Here is a 24,200-nt window from a genome sequence, read left to right as displayed (position 1 = left end):
TTAACACTTTTATAAAAATACATTTTAAATTTATATTGTCACTAACATTTTTACATATTTGTGTACCCTGAAATCCCTTTTAATTATGAGATATTTGCTTGGTTTTGTATGGTTTGGTGCTCAGTATTGAACCCAGGGGTGCATACCACTGAGATACTTCCACATTCTTTTTTATGTTATATTTTGAGACAGGCTCTCATTAAGTTGATTGTAGCCTTGTTATCTTAATGAGGGTGCCTTTGAACTAATAATTCTCCTGTGTCATTTTTCATAGCTTCTAGAATTTCAGGCATATGCCACCATACATGACAATTTTAGATTTTTATAATAGCCATTCCAAGAGTACTGCATAGGCTGCAGAAAATTAGTAGTAATTAATATTAATAATTTAATTGCCGTACTTGTTAAAATATGAAACATATACTTTGAAAGGTATGGCTATAGCAAGTGAAAAATACAGCCTAATTTCCTTTTAAGATTGGAAGCCATCTCACCACAAGGGCATGAAAAGTTAATTTCTGCTTCATTATAAATTACCATGATTTGTAAACTTGCTTGAAATGCCTACCAGTGCCTTGAACTCACCCATGTCTGGTTTTCCCTGATGAGATAACAACCCTCCCTGAAACTTTAGTGGTGCATCATACATTCTGATGTTGTGATCTAAACTTACTCCCTAAGTGCTGAACCATTTAAACCATTAACCTACTACATGCCTTTGTATTATGCTTGTCAAAACCCTGTTATCCGTGTAAGTTCTCAAGTCACCCCGCTTTTGCAACTTTTTGTGCTATGAAACTGCAGTCCTAGAGAACTGGAGTGCTGTCTTCTTTTCCCATGGGTTTCAGGAGAGACTGCTATGCTCAAATGCGGGACCCCCAAAAGACCACCAGAGACCAAGATTGATGTAAGTACCAAAGAGGTTTTTATTGCAAGCTAGCTCAGTCCTCTACACACACAGCAACTGGTGGCTTAGAGGCCCTGAGCCTGGGGTTTGCAGCAGTTTTATAACTCTTTGGGGAAGGCAGGTACCCCACATACATCATGGCATCTCTTAGCAAATCATCACACACCTTGGGAAAATCATAAACAACTCTAAAACATGATTAGCCCATTCACTGGTGGGAACAAGTTGGGTAAGGGTGATTGGGTAGTACAAGATGGGGATTCATTTGAACTGATTGGCTTAGGCTATGAGGAGAGTATGTGCTGAACTATATGGTTTCCCAAAATGTTATCAACCACCATAAACTACTGGAAGGGTCATTTGGAATCCCAGGAATTTTCCCTGTCTCATGCTGATTGGTGTCTGCTAGTGGGTTGCTATGGGTCCCCACCTAGCCTGACTGAGTCAGGGACACCTGGCACAGCAGATCTCTCCTTTATTTGTAGATAAACAACACAGCAGGGTGGGTATGAGCCTAGGAGTGCTCTGTGGGTCTTTGCAAGGACAAGAGTCATGCCCCCTTCCTTGGACAGTCTTTGCTCTGAGGCAGAGGTTGGTTTCTTACCTTGTACCTTTTTTTAAGCTGTAGCTGGACACAATACCTTTATTTCACTTATTTATTTTTATGTGGTACTGAGGATTGAACCCAGGGTCTTGCACATGAGAGGTGAGCACTCTACTGCTGAGCCACAATCCAGGCCCTTATGTGTTGTTTTTATTGGGCATTTTTACTTTAGGGGGTTTCTTCCCAGTTCAAAGTTCAATCTGTCACCTAAAAAGAACAGAGATAAAAAAAATAAATAAAATTTGATAGTTATTGTTATTATTTCATATTAATTCCTGAATAATATACAAGCATATATAATCCATAAACTGAAATGACCTTATATGTAAGTTTAAATGAAAATGTTCTGTTGGTTGGGTTAGTTCCCACTTATGGAAAAAAACCTTGCCTTAAAATAACAGCAGTCTGCGGTACATTTCTCAGATTAAAAAAAAAAAAAAAAAAAACAAACAAAAAAAAAAAACAGCACTTAATCACCTGAGATTCTAGCCATTATTCATGCCTGAATTGGATAATATTCCCTCTCACTCAAAAAAAGGGCTCACTTCTCTCACATTCAATATTCATGATCTGAAGCCCCTTCCAATCAAGAGCATTTTGTGGGAACTGTCCAATCCTGTGTGTCATCAGGTAGGACGACGGTGGGCTTTCACTTCTTATTTCCAGAGTCCTCCATTTTTTCCATTTGAATCTCACACTTCAGAGTCACAGGTTGTTCTGCTGTGCAGAAACTGAGGATCCCAAGTAGCCCTACTCCTGAGAACCAGGCAATGGTGAGTGTGCATTGGCCTAGCAAGGGAGTCTGGGGCAGAAAGACTATTGGAACCACAAGACTTGGCTGTGTTGAAAACGGGAGCTAGCAGATTGGGACTCTGGGCAGTCTCTTGAGTCTGCAGGCTTAAGTCCTCCACTGAGCCACTATGTCCTTAGTCCTACTGGCCAACCAGGTGGGGAACATGTCAATGGCAGAGACTCTTTGCTGCCTTCCTTATGCTCAAAGGGCATCCTCAGCACCTGCATAAAATACTATGAGGCAGGGGTGTTCCTGTAGCCCAGATGCTGGAGATTGACAGGTGGAATAATTATCAAAATCAAATCTCCAAGGGCCATTTCCTGCAGGAGAGGAGCTGTCATTTTTGGGTACCTAATTTCCTCTTGAGCCAGCTAATTTTCATTTTGACTTTCTTTTATTTTTACTTTCTTCATTATTATTATTTTGTTAAAGTTAGGTGAACTGAGGGATACTGTACTACTTAGCCATATCCTTGGTAGTGAAGCCAGATTTACAGATAGGTAGTTAGTGTAGTTAGGTAAATTGGGTCTAATATTCAATAAAATCAAGAATGAACACCATATTGAGAATGGAGTCCAGGAAAAGGGGAATTGAAAATGTCCCAAGGCCCTGAGCGTTACCCAAGGAAATTTTAATGAAGCAGCTCACAGCAAACATGGAGATGGTAATCCAAAAGCCCTTCCTGCCCAGATAACTCCTTCAGCCCACCTGTCCCCCACACTTTGGGCCTTCCCACCTACATTCCATCACTGCAAGATAACAGAACAAAGGACAGCAATGTGAAAGGAATGCAGGATAGCTGAAGGAAGATCTTAGCTATAAAAAAGCTAAAAAGACCTTAGTTAAAAAAAAAAAATCCCTTTCATGGATTCCACCTCTTGGGTCCCCTTTTTCCTCTGGGGAGAAGTCTTTTCTACTGTCCTTTAATAAAGGTTCTACTTTCCACTCTAAACTTGCCTTGGCGCACTTCTCTGGTGTTATGCTTCAGCATTGGGGAAGCAAGTACTATTCACCAGTAAACAGCCCTAAGAGGTATAAAGTTATTTTGAGAATGGTCCTATCTAAGTTGCTGAGATTATTTTTGTTATGGTTTGATTTATCTAGAATTTGCTATTACAATAAAACATACTGTTTTTACATACATATGCATTCATATGGGGATCTTATTTATATTGTGATGCTTTGATGATTATTGTAATATTATAATTTCACAATATATATGAATAGTAGTAGGTCATGATGAGTTCTTTTATTGCACTTATAATTGAAAAGGTTTTTGGCTAAAGTTACATATAACTTTGTAGATGAATTTTGAAAATTTATGCTTTGGTTTCTTATTTCATTTAAAGTAAAGCTTGTTTTTTTTTTCTTTATTATTATTGCATCATTGTTGTATTTAATAGTCAGGTTTATTTTGACATAACCATAATACATGGAATATAATTTGCTCCCCTTCAATATCCAGTAGTTCCCCTTTCCTTATTCTCCTACTTATTCTATCATATATTTATTTATAGTTTTATATTAATTATTGCTTTATAGAATACAAATAAAAGTAGACTTCACTGTGATATATTCATATTTGTACATAGCAATTTTGGTGAGATATATTGTGGGTTAATTTGAAGGAAAATTATCACCTTTATAATGATTAGTTTTATCATCTATATATGGGATGTATAATTCAGTGTTTTATGTTCTTTTTGTGACTTTTATTTTCTCATAAGTTCTACATATTTTGTTTCTAAAAATGTACACATGTGAAATACCACTTTTGCATCAGGCACCTATGTAAAAATTGTACATAGTGTTTTATGCTCTCTTTCAAACTGGATATATTATGAAATGAGACTGGCCCTAGTGACCATTTTTCCTACAGATTATTATTTATCTCTTCCAAGATGTATATTGTATTGAGCCATGCCCTTGGGCTTCTAGTGTTTGGGTGAGTACCATTGCATACTTATATGTTATCATGATCACATATGCTGTAATTTCAGTAAATCTCTGTGATGAGCAGAATAATGTATATTCAATATCCAAATAGTTTCCACAAATATACTAATTTAAACTCCTTTTGAGTTAATGATTATTAATTTGTTTTAAATGTTCATCAATATTACTTGATTTTTCCCATGATGGGTTTTTATTTTGTATTTATTAAATTTCTAAAGATTTTGAATTTTTATAGTTAATAAACATATTTCATGTATAAATTTGCAGTTCAAACTTCTGTCCTTTATATCTTTTTGGCTTAAAAGATGAGAAAATGATCCAAAAATGCAGCTAGGGATTGAGTTCAAGAAAAAGACAAAGGTTTAAATTATTTTTTAAATTGACTTTTTTACTCATTATTTATTATAAGTTTCTTGTATGATTGTAAGGGTAGGTTATTTAAAGTGGATTCTAGGGCTTATCTTTGTTAATTACTATGGGAAAATTAAATAAGAAATTGATCTACACTATGGCTGCAGGAAAATGAATAAATTTCTTTAAAATCATATGGTAATAAAATTATTAAATGACATATTTACTAAACATCCACTCCTTAAAAAAATTTTTTTTCTGTAATATATTTGGCAGTGAATTATGAATTCTATTTCTGGATTTTGGGGTTTAATATAAAATCATATGTAATACAATTTGGCCAATCCTAGAAATATTCATACATAATTTGTTGTTTACTTAATGATATGTTGTGGAGATAGCAACTAATGAACATATTTATTTTTAGAAATAGTTACTTTTTTTTTTCTTTTCAGTTTCTAATAAGCCTTTTAGATTTATTTCCTTACTGAGTCACTCAGGGCCACTGATGTGTTTTTTTTTTTTCATTTTTAATCTCCATGCATTTACCCTTCTAAGAAATCTGTCTTGTGAGCTCTGTTTCTGAAAAGTTTCTTAACATGAAAAAAAAAAAGTATTTATGTTGCCCTGAAGTGTATTCTCAATGCACTCTCTTCAAAATGGAGAGAAAATAAGATTTCCCCAGACTGACATCCCTGTGTCAGGAGCTAACAATACATTGATGGTCTTTGAAGAAATTTCTACAGTTCTGTCTCTGGGTAGTTTTCTGTGGGCTGCTGAATTGCCATTTAGTATCCAGATACCCATGTTTTTTCATCTCCACTATGGGAATAATTTTAGAGGGCACAGATGAATAATGCTCTCTATGGAGGCTATGAATACCTGTATGTTCTGTGGTGCACAGCTGACAAAGCCCCTGGGAGACACTGTGCAGATTCTAATTGGTTAGCCATTATGTGCTACTCACATGAATTTTCTTTGAAAACCTTGTAATAACCTTTTCACTTTAGGCATCCATGTCATCCACATTCCCAAGTATAAAAGTTTGAATCTTTCTTTTCTGAATTCCAGGTTCCATTTCTCTTATGGTTCAATGTGATGCAAATATATATATATATATATTTTTTTTTTTTTGTCTTTCATTTACACAGTGTTTCTAATAAAAAATGTTCTCTGCTCCAAGCCTATATTTCCCATTTCCAGCTATGTTTAGAAAATGACATAGAAAATTGTATTTGATAATTTATGAAGGAGAGTTGAGAATACTTCTTGCTCGTGTCTCCCTTCCTTAGAAACTGAACCAGAACTATACTTGTCCCTGTAAATGGAGCACCATAACCAATCAGATACATAGAACAAATATTGATTGATTCTATATTCTCTTCTAAGAATAATCTGTTAAGATCCTTGGCCCACTTCTTGATTGGGTGGTGGTGGTGGTGGTGGTGGTGGTGGTGGTGGTTGTTATTATTATTATTTGCTTAGCTTTTTGAGTTCTTAATGTGCCCTAGAGATTAGTGCTGTATCTGATGTGTGAGGGGTAAAAAATTCATCCTAGGATGTAGGCTCTCTCTTCACCTCACAGATTGTTTCTTTTGCCGAGAATAAACTTTTTAGTTTGATTCCATTCCATTTATTGATTATCTGTTTCAATTCTTGTGTTATAGGTGTCTTATTAAGGAAATAGGGGCCTAATTCCACATGATGAAGATTAAAGGCTGCATTTTACTCTATTAAACACAGTCTCTGGTTTAATTCCTAGGTTCTGATACACTTCCTTTTCAATGACCACATCTCCCTTTCCCAGTATTATCAGTAACAGTATTACTGTTTTGCAGTATTATCAGTTAATTTACCCATATTATATTTCAAATGAACATGGTATTTTCAATTGTTATAACAAAACTAGATGACACTTTTAAAGTATTTTTTTTCTCTCTGGGTACAATGATACATGCATATTAATTATAGAGACTCAAGTGGCTAAGCCAGTAAGATTGTAATTTCAAGGTAAACATCCGTAACTTAGACAATTAGAAAAACCTGTCTCAAAATTTTAAAACATGGCCGGGTATGTAGCCCAGAATTAACATGCTCCTGTTTCAAATCTCCAGTACCATAGAAAAAAAAAAGCAAAAGCAAATTTTGTTGTTGTTGTTGTTTATGAGCATTTTACATGATTGATAAGTAAAGAAGAATCCCTTGATCTTGGCAAAATCATGAGTTTCTATTCTTCCTTTGTGTCTCCAAGGGCAGACCACCTTTCAGAGTGTTTTTATGTTCTGATTTCCTTTTGTGGAATGTATATGAGAGCATTCTCATTCCCTACTCTAGTATTTTCCTGGAACTGTGTTTCAGAACTATGTAATATGAGGATCCCACAGCTGGCACATCTAATGTCTCTCGTAAGTCCAGACCAGTACTTGGGGCTTTTCTTCTTCAAGAGCAGTATAAATGTAGAGGGTTTAGTTTGTCAAAGAAGTAACTGAGAGAACTCTCAATTTCCATTGTTTTAAAATGTCTTCACTAATTTTATAGTCTAGCACAGTATTTCTTTCTTCCATATTCATATAATTGGAGTACTACTTACTATTCCACTTTTTCAGAGTAGCCATTCTAATAGCTGTTCTCAAGCTGCAGAAGATCTTATAGTTGGCTGGTGCACTAAAATTCTGATGCAAGCTTTTTATATTCCAGTGTGCCTTATGCTCACTGGAAAAAAATTGATGTGCACCTATTTTAGAAATAAAGAGGGATCTGTGATTCTAATAATTTTTCTTCACTAATATCAGAGATTTTAGCTCATTACAATGTCTGCACACCAATGTGTAACCACTCCTTTTTGATCTAGGGAGATTTGCACCTGCACAGTTGCCAGTGCTTTCAATGCTTTGAGGTTTCAGATGTAGTCCATTGAATGTAAAAAGTTAATATCGGGACAAATTACTTACAGAAAGAATTGGTTAGGTCTGGTGTTATTACTGAAGTGAGCTGGGTGCGAGAGCTCAGGAAGTGCTAAACTGCCACTTTGGATTTTAGTGGTGGTCTGTATTTCCCTGTTAATTTTTTGGTACTGTCTACATAAACGTTCAACTGTCAGCAACAGCTCTTTGCATTTTTAGAGAATGTTGGCAAATCCCTCTAAGGGATTAAAGGTTCCCTTAAGATTTATCACCTCTTCCACTCTGGTCTAATGGAAAAAAGCTCATGGATCTTGCATGGCCTTAGAAAACCACTTACATTTTTTCCCCCTGGAGTTGATACTAGTATACATCTTATTCCTTCCTCTGTGTGTACAGATAAATTAGCATTCAAACCTGGAATCTAAAAAGCTTGCATCAGAATTTTAGTACACCAGCCAACTATAAGATCTTCTGCAGCTTGAGCACAGCTGTTAGAATGGCTACTCTCAAAAAGTGGAAGAGTAAGTAGTACTCCAATTATGGATATGGAAGAAGGAAACACTGTGCTAGACTATAGGAAATTTAGAGTTAAATATGCTGTATTTCAAACCCAAATCAGTCTTCCTTTATTCCTATTAACACTGGATTTGGGCATTTTGTTCTAGTAATATGGCTTATTGCTCAAATCAGGATGATGCTCAAGTGCATTCTACTCATCTCTTGGTAGATTTTTTTTTTCAGTTTTCCAACGTGTGTGCCTATAATTCCTTTACAGTTTTAAGAAGGACTCAAAACAGGAGTATATATTTATTTGGTGTATCCATAAATGGAGGGAGGTTTGTATTCTGCTTTTATTTTTATTTTATCTTTTAAAAAATTATCTTTCTTTATATCTGCTCTTTGGTGAATGCTTGTGTATAATTCCAGTATTACACACATTCTGCACACAAGTCCCTACTTGTGATCTGTGTCTCTTGTTCTAACATCTACTGAGGTTGGATTGTAGCATTCATTCACATTAAATACTTTTATTGATATGTTTTGATTTATATACTTACAAGACTTAACAATAAAAATTATATTTGCATACGTGTGAATTACCCTATGTAGTTTTCCGTATTGTGATTTCTTTATCTTAAAATTACTACACTATTGTAATATTATAACATGTATTAGTGTCAGGTAATGATCACTAGTACATTTGCTCTTATATATGAGAGAATTCTTGGCTAATTTTATATACATTTAAATTTCCAGGAGAATTTTAGAAGTTTTTGTTTTACAAAAAGTAAATCATGGTAAAATTTTGACCAGTTATTATTATAGGTTAAATTAGGGAAAATGGTCATTTTTATAATAGTTTTCTTTGTAAATATGTTGAATATTTGAGTCTTTTATGTGCTTTTTCTGTATTTTTATTTTCTCAAATACTGCATATTTCTTTTTTAAATATACTTGCATATGAAATGCAATATTCATGTGACATCAGCATAAAATATACATGGTATTTTATACTATTTGTCAAACTGGATATAATACATCAACAAAAATTCTAGCTTCTAGAATTTACTATTTATAAAATTTAATAATTATTTCTTCCTCTTTAACCATGCCCCTTTGTTTCAACTCTGGAAGAATATGGCTGTATTCTCATATGTACAGTCGCTGTAATTTTAGTCTCTGTTTCTTGTGTGGGTGTATTATATACATTTGATTACAAAACAGTTTCTACAAATGGATAATAAAAGCTTAAATTTTTATTTTCCCCTTTTGTGAATGCATTTATTCCACATATTCATCAATACTATTTAATTCATCTATATGATGTGATTTTATTCAATGTTACCTAATTTGTAAAGATTTTGAGTTTTAATGATTATTGAACACTCAGATATATCCTTTTTAAAGTGGCTCTTCAAGAATTTATTCTGCTTTTCTTTTGCAATGTTTTATTTTTTCTTTCTTCTTATAAGTGTTTGATTATATGTGAGGAAATTAGGTTTTTTTGTACCTTGTCACTATTGAGCCTTTTAATGTAATCATTTGATGAATAGAATTTTTATATTAATATTTTTTAATTCATAAGTTTAAACATATTATATTGTATAATTTTGAAAACAGAAAACTATTTTTTTTTGTGATATTAGGGATTCAACCAAAGTGTCCTATTTCTGAGCATATCCTCAGCTCTCTTTTAAATTTTATTTTCAGATGGGGTTTGCTCAATTTCTTCAGTTGGCCTTAAATTTTGAATTTCATGCCTTAGACTCCAGAATAGAAGATATTTCAGCTGTGAAACACCATATGCACCCTATCTTTTGTATGTAAAGTTTTGAGCTTTGTACTTTCTTATATATTTCAGTATTATTTATTAATAACTTATATTCAGCATTTAATGTGTCAAAATAAGTTGTTATGTTTTATGAGTGAAGGGATAAAATAGCATTTTATTATCACACTGTTTTCCCAATATCCTAGCATCTTTCTTTGGAATGAATGCCATTTTTCCTCTTCCCTGCACTGTAATCTTCATTATGTATCACTGCCTAAATAACAAGAGACTTACCAAGAGTTTTATTGTTGTTATTGTTTTCTGTAATTCCACCAATTATTTTATTATGAGTTCTACCCTGATTGATTTAACTTCATAACATCAATCATGTGGCATCATGGTATTTTGGTCAGCAGTAGACTTTATGTACAACAGTGGATATAGCAAATGTCTTAGCCTTGTACTAGTCTATACCATCTAGATTCTTGTCATTACACTCAGAGAATTGAAAAATCACAGAATATTCTTTGGATAAATTTTTCAGAGTGTATTTCCATCAAGTGAGAAATAATTATATATGCATATATTTGCAATTATGTATTATATAATTGACATAATTTTTATTTCTTGAATTTTCAAATTTGCTAGTGCTTTTTTAATGGTATCTCCTTTTTTTGAAAATTTGTACTGAAGATTGAACCCAGGGTGCTTAACATGAAGCCACATCCTCAGTCTTTTTTTTTTTAAATATAGTTTATTTAGAGACAGAGTCTTGCTGAGTTGCTAAGTGCCTCATAAATTCTAAGACAATATTATATATAATATTGTCTTAGAAATTATGATCTTTTTTTCTTATCCTCCTCAGTCACTGGAACTACGGTTGTTCATCACTAGACCTGGCCCATTTGCTTTTTAAAAGCACCAACATTGATATTGGTAACCCTCTCTGTGTTATGTTCATCTTCAATAGCTTCTAATTTTGCTCTTTTGCTTAATATTTTCTTTACTTTTAGTTTATAAAATTTACTTTTCATTGGGATAGATGACTTGATAATAAATTCTTAATCATTTTATGGCTTACTAATTTTTGTCTCTATGTTTTATTTTCAACCTCAGGTTTAGATGAATTCCAATTATTGCAGCTGTATGAAGATCTAAGTGAAAGATAATAACCTGCACACATATTGTTAAACTAATGAAACCACAATTTAACTCAATTTTTTGACTGCACTGTATATATCCAAAGGATATAAAATCAGCATACTACATTGACACAGCCACATTAATGTTTATAGCAGCAGAATTCACAATAGCTAAGCTATAAAACCAACCATTCAATAATGAATGGATCCATTCAATGATGAAAGGATAAAAAACTGTTGCTTATGTATACAATAAACTATTAATCAGCCAGAAAAAAAGAACTACTTTATGATATTTGCTAGGAAATAGATGAATATGGAGATTTTATGCTAAAAAAAGCAAACCATTTCTTTAAAACCAAAAGTTGAAAGTTATTGCTGATATGTAAAATCTAAAGTTCATAAAATGAAGAAGGGTAAGAAGATCAGTAGATTGCACGATGGTAAAAAAAATAAAATAAATGAATAAATAAATAATGATTAAAAAAATAAATAAAAGGGAAGGGGATAAAAATATTAAGGATATATATATACCTGAGTGAATCCTACCATCATAGCCACCAACAAGAACAGGATTTTAATTAGGATAAGATATATTCCATGCTTGCTTCATACCCTAAAAATTGATTTTACTGTCAGGTAGAACTAGAAAGAACCAATAAAATATAATAAAATTATATTTGTTTGAAGAGCTATATGTATATTCTATTATAAACATCATACAATATATACATCAATCAAAGTATATATATATATATATATATATATATATATATATATATATATATATATATATAGTATGTGAAAAAATGTTAAAATTATAAAAAGGAAAATTCAAACAGGATTGTTGCTGCTATTTTGTATATTAATAACATACACAAATACCATAAAATGTTTGAACTTAAATTCACTATTAAATATTTCCATTAAGTGGTCTGTCTACCTTTTTACATTTCAAAATTTTTCTTATACCATTGGTATTGAAATTATTAGAGATCTCACTGCATATTAAGAACAGCCAGCTTTATCAGAGAAATAACAAATAAGATTTTACACTTTAGTAAATCTCTGATTAGTGGTTGTATAATTAGAATTTGAGGATTCCCTTTCTTAATTACCATAATTTTCTTATCTGAACAGTATGTATAATTTAGATCATGATATAAAAATTATAAAATATGTATTTTTGTGGTAATGCCTGAGTTTTATATTGTGTTTCATAAATGTGGAGTATATATACTTTTTTTTAACTTAAATCACTTTTTCTGCAGAAGTAGATAATGGTATCTTTGTGTTCCAAAACACCACCTACATGATAGTCTGCTAACTCTCATTTCAACTTCAATGACATTACAGACTGTGCAAATGTTCATGTGGTCAATGTGTTTATTTATTTACCCATTCTTATTTCAGGTACTCTTAACATTCAGGGATATAGCCATTGATTTTACTGAAGAGGAATGGGAATGCCTTCAACCTGCTCAGAAAAACTTATATAATGATGTGATGTTAGAGAACTATAGAAACTTTGCCTTCCTGGGTAAGTTTAATTTCCTTTTAAATATTTTAATTACTAATTATTATTTAATTTACTTCTGTTATATCTTCTGGGAACTTCTCTGTAAGAATGAGTTTCAGATTTGTGTTTCAAAGAAAAAGGGCATTTTTCGTACAGATATTTTCCTCTTTAATATATATTATTTTATTCTTTAATCTCTCTCTTTCTTGGTGTGTTATACATCCTTCACTTTAGATAAGTAGTGCCTAACATAATTTAGTGATGTAAACTATTGTAGCCTAGACATAGCAGGGGACACAGTTGAAATGTTCAAATGGAGAAAACCAAACTAAAATATGTAGACAGAGTAGTTATTCAGCAGAAAAAAGTTTCAGAAGCTTTTGTTTATTTATTTTTATTGTAATCATTGAACACATACTGCCCTATATTTATTACATTTTCAAATTCTTTGTAGTCCTCTGTTTTCTTCTTTACTGATGTCCCAGTTTATTCATATTAACCACCAAAACTTACCTTTTGTTGTGAGGGCCAGCATGGTCTCTTACAAATCTTCTTGTGAGGAAACCTGTAAAGAAGCAAACAGAAGAGACACACACACACATTGAAAAGAAAAAAAAGAAAAAACTGGCCACTCCTCTTCTTGGCTGCACATAGTATACCCCAAAATCACATAGCTTCTGTTACCATTCATACATTGTAACCCAGCCTTATTTTAATCCCAAGTGCTAGCTAACCAAGATAAGGTACAGTTAATACAAACACAGTGCCCTTTCTCCCTAAGGTCATTACCACAGAAACTAGATAGTGCACTTGTATATTTGTCTTAATAGCTTCAGGGAGAAACTGCTGGGCATTACCATTGTGGGACTCAGGGTGCCAGTTACTGTCACCCACCTCCTTTTTAAGGCATTTTGAATAAATAATATTACTTGTCTCCTTAATGCTGGTGGGGGCAAATTTGGGCAGGAATAAACAAAAGCAAGTGCCAACATCAGTAAACATTCACCTATGAATATTTTTTGACCCAGATGAAATTGAGTAAACATGAAGTTAGCCATTCCAACAAGTCTAAACATCCATCATCTTGTTGGACCTTACTAATGATATATTTAAGTTAATCTAACTCTTTTTAAATAAAACTACTATTATCACTTAAATTGAAGGAACACATTTTATTAAACTTCTGATATCTTTTATGATGTAGCAATAAGAGACAATCAATTGCAGCATGATTGTCAAGTATGGCTTGACAATGTTTTTGTTCTTCATGAAGCATTTAAACAGCCATGGAGGCATGACTAATACTTTTGATGGTAGCATAGGCGAGTTTCATAGTAGTTTTGTAAGCCCGTTGAGCTAATCCAGGGGAACCCATTAAGGAGAATGTCAAAGCAACAAATTCTGCCTTAGAGAGAAGATTCACTGAATCATTAGAGGTTTTATCAAGAGGAATAGACATTTTATGAATAAATTGTGCAGGATGGTGACGTATTAAATACTGTGTGGATGGTAAGGACACAGTTATTCTGCTAAGACAGTAATGAATACCATGAGATGTTTTTGCAGGTATGTAACAATTTCATCCAAGTGAGTCAAGATATTGTAATGGGTTGTAGAAGTCCAGGATCTGACAGTACTGAATTTCCCACAGCTGGTGTACAAAAACGGAGCAACATTGTTACTAAGACCAAAGCATTTACAGAGCTTTGTGTGGGTTTACCAATCAAAGCAGTAAGAAAGTTATCTAGAGCACATTCTAACCTCATTTTAGCCAACACCTGTTGAGCTGAGGTTGTTAATGGTTTTATATCACCCCAAGTAACTGAAATTATAGTACGTTGGGTTCATCTTTTAACGTTTCTCCTCTTTTTAGAATGATTATTCTCTTGTTTGGAGGGACTCTTCTCTTCCAGGGTTAAATGAAACTTAGGAATCAGCTTGTGAAGTCCCTGATGCACATTTATAATTGCTGTATTTCATACATCAAGCTAGAGTCCAAACAGGAGATGTTGGCATAAGTGTAGCACTCTGCTTTTCCCCATGTGATCAAAGGCATAGGATCATGTCATGCTGGGTCAGGTGGAGTCTTATATATTACCTAATTTTTTTGGCAATGGATGTTTGTGAATAAAATGTCTATTCACTGCAGATGACCAATTTTGAGTATTTAACTTTATGTTGTATATTGAGCACATTAACTGTAAATAAAACAATATTTAATGCATATTAATATGAGAGAGGCTAGATCTTTGTTTGTTTCTGTTTTAAAAGGCAAGTATTAGGATACAATTTGCTCACTCAACAAAAGCTTGTCCAAAAGGATTATGAGAAATTTCATGATTTAAAACTGTGTCTTATTGATTCAAATTTGTGCAAAAGGATGAGATGTAAAGGGAGGGGCATTATCCACCTTTAAACAAATAGGGCCTCTAGGAGCAGATCATGCTTGGTTTCTTTCCATGCTCTCTGCTGGAACTGACTTGGCAGTTTCTTTCTTTAGATTCAATTCTGTTAGTAAATTTTTTTTTCTTTTGTTTTGTGTTTTGCAATATTGCATTGATAATCATAAATATTTTGAAGTGAAAAATACATTATACTTCTACTTTGTAAGTTGTGTTCTATATTTCTTATTATTTTCTATTTTTTTTATTGTTGGTCATTCAAAACATTACATAGTTCTTAATACATCATATTTCACAGTTTGATTCAAGTGGGTTATGAACTCCCAATTTTACCCCGTATACAGATTGCTGTACCACATCAGTTACCCTTCCATTGATTGACATATTGCCTTTCTAGTGTCTGATGTATTCTGCTGTCTGTCCTATTCTCTACTATCCCCCCTCCCCTCCCCTCCCCTTTTCTCTCTCTACCCCTTCTACTGTAAATCATTTCTTCCATTTGTATTATCTTGTCTTACCCCTCCTTTCCTCTTATATGTCATTTTGTATAACCCTGAGGATCGCCTTCCATTTCCATGCGATTTCCCTTCTCACTCCCTTTCCCTCCCACCTCTCATCCCTGTTTAATGTAAATCTTCTTCTCAAGCTCTTCGTCCCTACCCTGTCCTTGTTTACTTCCCTTATATCAAAGGAGTCATTTGGTATTTGTTTTTTAAAGATCAACTAGCTTCACTTAGCATAATCTGCTCTAATGCCATCCATTTCCCTCCAAATTCTATGATTTTGTCATTTTTTAATGCAGAGTAATACTCCATTGTGTATAAATGCCACATTTTTTTATCCATTCATCTATTGAAGGGCATCTAGGCTGATTCCACAATCTTGCTATCGTGAATTGTGCTGCTATGAATATCGATGTAGCAGTGTCCCTGTAGCATGCTCTTATTAGGTCTTTAGGGAATAGACTGAGAAGGGGAATAGCTGGGTCAAATGGTGGTTCCATTCCCAGCTTTCCAAGAAATCTCCATACTGCTTTCCAAATTGGCTGCACCAATTTGCAGTCCCACCAGCAATGAACAAGAGTGCCCTTTTCCCCGCATCCTCTCCAGCACTTATTGTTGTTTGACTTCCTAATGGCTGCCAATCTTACTGGAGTGAGATGGTATCTTAGGGTAGTTTTGATTTGCATTTCTCTGACTGCTAGTGATGGTGAGCATTTTTTCATGTACTTATTGATTGATTGTATGTCCTCCTCTGAGAAGTGTCTGTTCAGGTCCTTGGCCCATTTATTGATTGGGTTATTTGTTATCTTATTGTCTAACTTTTTGAGTTCTTTGTATATTCTGGTTATTAGGGCTCTATCTGAAGTGTGTGGAGTAAAGATTTGTTCCCAGGATGTAGGCTCCCTGTTTATCTCTCTTATTGTTTCTTTTGCTGAGAAAAAACTTTTTAGTTTGAGTAAGTCCCATTTGTTGATTCTAGTTGTTAACTCTTGTGCTATGGGTGTCCTATTGAGGAATTTGGAGCCCGATCCCACAGTATGTAGATCATAACCAACTTTTTCTTCTATCAGATGCCATGTCTCTGATTTAATATCAAGCTCCTTGATCCATTTTGAGTTAACTTTTGTGCATGGCGAGAGATAGGGATTCAGATTCATTTTGATGCAAATGGATTTCCAGTTTTCCCAGCACCATTTGTTGAAGATGCTATCCTTCCTCCATTGCATGCTTTTAGCCCCTTTATCAAATATAAGATAGTTGTAGTTTTGTGGATTGGTTACTGTGTCCTCTATTCTGTGCCATTGGTCCACCCGCCTGTTTTAGTACCAGTACCATGCTGTTTTTGTTACTATTGCTCTGTAGTATAGTTTGAAGTCTGGTATCGCTATACCGCCTGATTCACACTTCCTGCTTAGCATTGTTTTTGCTATTCTGGGTCTTTTATTATTCCATATGAATTTCATGATTCTTTTATCTATTTCTACAAGAAATGCTGTTGGGATTTTGATTGGCATTGCATTGAACTTATAGAGAACTTTTGGTAATATCACCATTTTGATGATGTTATTTCTGCCTATCCATGAGCAGGGTATATTTTTCCATCTTCTAAGGTCTTCTTCTATATCTTTCTTTAGGGTTCTGTAATTTTCATTGTATAAATCTTTCACCTCTTTTGTTAGGTTGATTCCCAAGTATTTTATTTTTTGGGGGGATATTGTGAATGGAGTAGTTGTCCTCATTTCCATTTCAGAGGATTTGTCGCTGATATACAGGAATGCCTTTGATTTATGCGTGTTGATCTTATATCCTGCCACTTTGCTGAATTCATTTACTAGCTCTAATAGCTTCTTTGTAGACCCTTTTGGGTCTGCTAGGTATAGAATCATATCATCTGCAAATAGTGATAATTTAAGTTCTTCTTTTCCTATTTTTATGGCTTTAATTTCTTTCATCTGTCTAATTGCTCTGGCCAGTGTTTCGAGGACTATGTTGAACAGAAGTGGTGAGAGAGGGCATCCTTGTCTTGTACCAGATCTTAGAGGGAATGCCTTCAATTTTTCTCCATTCAGAATGATGCTGGCCTGTGGCTTATCATAGATTGCTTTTACAATGTTGAGGTATGATCCAGTTATCCCTAATTTTTCTAGAGTTTTGAACATAAAGGGATGCTGTACTTTGTCAAATGCTTTTTCTGCATCTATCGAGGTGATCATATGGTTCTTATTTTTAAGTCTATTGATGTGGTGAATAACATTTATTGATTTCCGTATATTGAACCAGCCTTGTATCCCAGGGATGAATCCTACTTGATCATGGCATATAATTTTTTTGATATGTATTTGAATAAGATTCGCCAGAATTTTATTGAGGATTTTTGCATCAAGGTTCATTATTTGTTTATATTTGCTGTATTATTTCTATGTATTCATTAAAGGAGCCAACCATAGATTATATATTTCCCATTATGGGGGAAAAAAAGTATAAAAAACTTTTAAATAAATAAAAATAGGCAAGAACAGTGCTACATCCTTGTAATATTTGCTAATTGGGAGGCCATGCAAAAGTACTTCATGTTTTAGGGAGGTCATAGAAATTTAGAAACAGCATGACTCAAAACAATTTTTAAAATGCTTGTGTTGTAGTTCAGTGATATAGAATTTTGGGGGTTAATCTCAAGCACTACACATGAAGAATTAAAAGTTGGATGACCTAAAGATCCAGAAATGCCAGTGCTAAATATGTATCCATGAAAATTTAAATCAGAAAATTGAAGAGATACCTCTGCACATATTGTTTTCATTTAAAGCTAGGGACTCAATGTATGTGCCCATCAATGATCAAATGAGTAAAAATATTGTACTTGTATACTATTGTTATTCAGTTGTAAAAATATTTTATCTTTTAAAGTGTTATAAGAAATATTTGCAGGACTTTGCATTAAGTGAAATGTGGCATGCAGAGATTAAGATGCAGGAGCATTTGATTCACATGTGGAAGTCTGGAAATCAGAAATTTAGTGAGTAAAATTTTGCTCACCATGTACTGTGCTTTGTGTAGGGTTGATATTATCCATCAAAGTCTCATATTTTTTTTAACTTTATTGCACATAAGAGGCTAAAGAGTTTTGTTTTACCACATGGTGAGTGTATTATGTTCTTTATAAATACTATTAGAAGGAATACAATACCTTGTAAGAACAAAACTGATAATTATATGAAAAAATAATTATGTTAATTCATTCTTTTTTTGTGCATTATTTCATTCTATTTAGTCATTTTACCTTGTACATATAGTATAAAATACTTGATATATTTAGGAAATAAACAAAGGTGTATTTGTCAATGGAAGAAATCATCATATCACACAAATTTAGAAATATAAAAATCAATTTATTATACTTGATTGTTATGTGTTGACTTCATCCAAGTATTATAGCCATAGGCTAATGCAAGGTTTTTATAGTCTTTTAAAATGTTTTTATGGAAAATTTTATAGACATATATGTGTATATTTCTTAGTAAAGTTTTTGTTCATATTTATTTTTAAGAGTCCATAGCCTCTTTACCCTTGTTGAATATTTGTGGTATTATCACTTAAAATATACTAGTTAGTTTCATATCTGTATGTCATGGTAGACCAAAACCAGTTTTTGGACACTCTTTGAAAAAGCCACAAATGTTTGTATATGTTTTACATTTTTCTTATTCTACTGAGAGTGAAGGTAGCTGGCAGATATTTCCTAAATACACAATACTATCTTATGGAGGACAAAAGGCTGTGGATGATAAAAGTAACATACTTACCTTCACTTTTTTATATTACTTTTCTTAATGATGTACTCATCTTGGATACTGTGGTCTCTACAAGAATTGGGGTAATATTCTCAAGGTAATTTTGTCTATACATTTTCATTAAACATATATTTTTTCTTTATGATGATTTGGACTTACTCCTGATGTATTTATTTTATCTTAATTTCTCGTTATGTATGTAAAATATATTTATCCCTGTCTAATAGATATTGTTTTTTTTTATTTTTGTTTATTTCAGCCATGACTCTTCATGATACCCAAGAATATTCATCACAAAAGGGCATAAAACATATATTTCACAAAGTGATAAGTGGGAAATATAAAAGTTATGATCTTGACTATTTACAACAAAAGAAAATATGGAAAACTATAAGTGAGAGTGAACACCAGAAATCATATAAAAAATCAGGCCTTGTTCACCACCAGAGAATTCACACTGGAGAGAAGCCCTACAAATGCAAAGAATGTGACAAAGCTTTTAGTCTAAAAACAGACCTTATTCACCACAGTAGAACTCACACTGGAGAGAAGCCCTACAAATGCAAAAAATGTGGTAAAGCTCTTAGTCTAAAAACAAGCCTTATTCGCCACAGCAGAACTCACACTGGAGAGAAGCCCTACAAATGTAAAGAATGTGGCAAAGCTTTCAGTCGAAAATCACACCTTAATCGCCACAGGAGAACTCACACTGGAGAGAAGCCCTACAAATGTATAGAATGTGGCAAAGCTTTTATTCAAAAAACAGACCTTTTTAGGCACAGCAGAACTCACACTGGAGAGAAGCCCTACAAATACAAAGAATGTGGCAAAGCTTTTAGTAAAAAAACAGACCTTTTTAGGCACAGCAGAACTCACACTGGAGAGAAGCCCTACAAATGTAAAGATTGTAGCATAGCTTTCAGTCTAAAATCACACCTTCTTCGCCACAGCAGAACTCATACTGGAGAGAAGCCCTACAAATGTAAAGAATGTGGCAAAGCTTTCAGTCGTAAAGTAGGCCTTATTTACCACAGCAGAACTCACACTGGAGAGAAGCCCTACAAATGTAAAGAATGTAACAAAGCTTTCAGTGTAAAATCACCCCTTATTTGCCACAGCAGAACACACACTGGAGAGAAGCCCTACAAATGTAAAGAATGTGACAAAGCTTTCAGTCAAAAAGCAGGCCTTATTTACCACAGGAGAAGTCACACTGGGGAGAAGCCCTACAAATGTAAAGAATGTGGCAAAACTTTCAGTGTAAAATCACACCTTATTCGCCACAGCAGAACTCATACTGGAGAGAAGCCCTACAAATGTAAAGAATGTGGCAAAGCTTTCAGTCGAAAATCACACCTTATTTGCCACAGCAGAACTCATACTGGAGAGAAGCCCTATAAATGTAAAGAATGTGGCAAAGCTTTCAGTCAAAAAGTAGGCCTTATTCGCCACAGCAGAACTCATACTGGGGAGAAGCCTTACAAATGTAAAGAATGTGGCAAAGCTTACAGTCAAAAAGTAGGCCTTATTTACCACAACAGAACTCACACTGGAGAGAAGCCCTACAAATGTAAAGAATGTGATAAAGCTTTCAGTCAAAAAGTAGGCCTTATTTACCACAGGAGAACTCACACTGGGGAGAAGCCCTACAAATGTAAAGAATGTGGCAAAGCTTTCAGTGTAAAATCACTCCTTACTTGCCATAGCAGAACACACACTGGAGAGAAGCCCTACAAATGTAAAGATTGTGGCAAAACTTTCAGTCGTAAAGTAGGCCTTATGTGCCACAGTAGAACTCACACTGGAGAGAAGCCCTACAAATGTAAAGAATATGGCAAAGCTTTCAGTCAAAACTACACACTTGCTTAGGGTGCCCATCATTCATTGTTAAAAAATCTTTAGCTATATAAAATTTTAGTACTCTGTGTCACATTGTGATTTAATAGAATTTTAATAAAATATACATTAATAATGCTGAAGTCTTTTATTGAATCTTATATCAGTTTATGAAATAAACATGCTATATGTGATTTCCTCAATTCTAAGTGTCTTGTGTTTTAAGAAACTGTATGGACAATGCAAATTAAAGTTAACATACTAATATAAATAGCAGAAGCACCACGGGAAAGATGAGAATGAAGATTTGGGAGATTCCAGCATTATAGGTGTAATTTTCTCAACATCTTTTCAATGTACCTAACCCAGTATTGATATCAAAATTAATGAGCAACCTCTTCTCATGCTGAATGTGCAAGAGGCTTTTATATAAAATGAAAACAATTGCAAATGTGTCAGAGATGCATTTTACACCATTAGTTGAAAATACAATTAATTGATCAGTATCTCACTGTGTTTGTGTTCAGTGTGCAAGAAAAATGGGTAAAAAAAAATCCACGTTACAGAATAACAACTTTTTTTTTCATAAGGAAACTGTCAATGTCATTTTGAAACAACATGACATTAAACACTCCCCTATCACATAAAGGAAAGCAACAATTCTGGTAAACTTCTTCATTTTATTCTTTGAATATGCCAAGTATTCTTTGGCAAACTGCCACATATATTATTTTAATTTCACGGTGTAAATTATATCTGTTTTTGTCTAAATTGCTACTTATTTAATACAAATTTGTTGAAATTAATTCTGCATTAGCTGTTTAGTGAAATATAGTGAGGAATGGAAGTCATTGAAAGCTCTATGATTTGCAATCCCAGAATGGTGGGAGGAGTACTATTAGTATGTTCCACATATTTATTTTCCTTAATATCCACTTTTCACATAAATAGTGCTTTTGAATAGAGCTGACTATTAAATATCAGGAAAGGCCATCAGAGGAATCAGAAGAAGAAATTTTAAAAACCAATCAAATCATAAACATCTGGTTGAAACAAGAAGTGGCCAACTGTTGGATTTTAGCTTTTGACTTTACTAAATGTCCTCCTATCTTGCTTTTGATGATGACTAAGAGGAAGGTACTTCCAATAAGCGCATAACCAGAACACTATGTGGCAATTTGTTTTTCTAAAACATAAATAAAATTGACTTGCTAACTCAGAATAGAATCTAATGAGTATATTATGATGTGGTCAGTCAAAAAAAAAAAAGTATAACTACTCAACATGAAGATTGGCCTTTTCAAGAAAAGAATATTAGGGTGAAAACCAATTTGGAATGTTAGTATTGAATATTTTATATCAAAGAAAAGACAGGAATATTTAAAATAGTTTTGATTATTAGATGTGTGTAAAAATAAAAAGGCAGTGTCCAGGCCTGATGTGATGGTACATATCTGTAATTTCAAAAATCATAGAGGCTGAGGCAGAAGAATCACAACTTCAAGGCAAGCCTCAGTATCTAAGTGAGACCAGGTCTCAAAATGAATATTGAAGAAATTTGAATATATATGAGTGATAAAGCACCCCTGGTTTCAATCCCTAGTACCATATAAAACAGTAGTTCCTAAAATTTAGACCCAAATCAGCAGCCTCCACTCTGTCTACAACTATGTAAAGTTCTAAAAGGAAACTAAATTTAGCCATACCTACTACTAGTTGTCTGATATTGACCATAATCTTGAAATATGTACATAGAAGACCCTTCACAATGTATTAGGTGTTCCCATTATTTTTTTTCCAATTGCAATGGGGGAAAAATGAATTTAGCTTATGGGGCCACTTCTTTCTCTTCAGGCCTAGTGAATCAAATATTAATAGGCTTTAGTGTTTAATTGATTTATCATTTATGTAATCATAATGATATGTGCTCTGTGATTTCCTGCTTAATCTACATTGGACACTTTATTATTTCTGAGTATCAGCATCTGTAGAGACCACCACACCTCACTCTATTTTTTAATAGTTCAAGTCCCTGTGTTCGTGCTTTATCAGTTACTTATTCTCTTTTTAAAATAATTATGTGTTTCATTCTTTGTCTACAGAAATTTTATGAAGGTTAAAAACCAGTAAGCATTTTCACAAACTTGACTTTAAAATAGTTTTCATCGCAAAACACACACCAGAAGTAAGAATGATTTCTTTCTCTAATTTATTAGCCTTTCTGACATCTAATATCAGAACATGAATACTGCTCATGGAGGGATGTTCTTACCACCAAGAACAATCAATACCACTTTCTTATATCTCATTAAATGTTACAAAAAGTGCACATTTTACTGTGTTTCATATGCAGAACTTGACTTTTAATTTTTTGTGTTTAGTGGGTTTTTACTTTCTTTTTCATCACTTTGTTTTTCCTGTATTTTCTAATATTCATTTTTTTTGTGGTGAGAAAAATAGATCACTAGAATCTTCTAACTTTTGCTACATTCAATCACTTGACTACTTACTAGCTAATATTACTATTAAACCATCATTTTAAAGGTAGGACTGAGTTATGCTAACACAACTATTTTCAAGGTCTACTGCAGAATCAGCAGAACTTTATTGAGCTCTGTAGTTAGAGCCACTGTTTCTGTCCACAAACTCTGCTCCCTTTGTTTTATGTTTCTTCTGTATTGAGTAATTCTCTTTGAAATGAGGCATAGAAAATTGCTTTTTTTTTATCATTTATGAAAATCTATTTTTATTTATCATTGATGGACAGTCTGCTTCAGTTTAGAATACCAGGTTGAATACTATTTTTCCTTTAAATGTTGGAGTTATTCTGTATGTATCATCTATAAACCATCATTAATGATAAATACTTGGGTTCTATTCTTGCTTTATTGAAGCTGACCATAGTTTTTAATTTCAGGATATTCTCTTTGTTTTAAGCATAGGTACTTGAGAAATTCTGTAGATATATTTAACATATTAAAATTTTATTTTCTTTCCAGTATATACATGAAGTAACTGGATATAATATGGAAAATAATATGTCTTTTTTTAAGACACCAAAAACAGGCATAGCAGGTGAGTGAAACCATAAGCAATAAATGCAGACTGGTGAGGTGAAGTATAACTTTATTTTAAAAATTGTTTTTAATAAGTGCAGTTTGATAAACAGCTGTTTAAAATTATGGGTAAAAGGGAAGTACGAATAATGAAAGTATACCACT

The 24,200-nt window shown here is 33.3% G+C and overlaps 1 protein-coding gene across 1 annotated transcript; it reads left to right on the top strand.

Moving 5' to 3' along the window:
• Positions 1 to 859: 859 nt before the first annotated feature.
• On the top strand, positions 860 to 21,012 carry LOC144256514 (uncharacterized). Its single transcript, XM_077801562.1, has 3 exons — positions 860 to 907; positions 12,342 to 12,468; positions 19,403 to 21,012. The coding sequence occupies exons 1-3, from the start codon at positions 860 to 862 to the stop codon at positions 21,010 to 21,012; spliced, it is 1,785 nt and encodes a 594-aa protein (XP_077657688.1).
• Positions 21,013 to 24,200: the final 3,188 nt, after the last annotated feature.

The sequence above is a fragment of the Urocitellus parryii genome, chromosome 8, assembly GCF_045843805.1.
Source record: "Urocitellus parryii isolate mUroPar1 chromosome 8, mUroPar1.hap1, whole genome shotgun sequence".
NCBI classification, from domain to species: Eukaryota; Metazoa; Chordata; class Mammalia; order Rodentia; family Sciuridae; genus Urocitellus; species Urocitellus parryii.
The sequence above is the reverse complement of the archived record's forward strand: the minus strand, read 5'-3'. Positions and strand labels throughout refer to the sequence as shown.

Bases quoted from the DNA above. Each gene is read 5' to 3' on its own strand.
- LOC144256514 (XM_077801562.1), top strand. From the start codon at position 860: ATGCTCAAATGCGGGACCCCCAAAAGACCACCAGAGACCAAGATTGAT. The intron at 908-12,341 runs GTAAGTACCAAA...TTCTTATTTCAG, and splicing joins CACCAGAGACCAAGATTGAT to GTACTCTTAACATTCAGGGA. The intron at 12,469-19,402 runs GTAAGTTTAATT...TGTTTATTTCAG, and splicing joins TAGAAACTTTGCCTTCCTGG to CCATGACTCTTCATGATACC.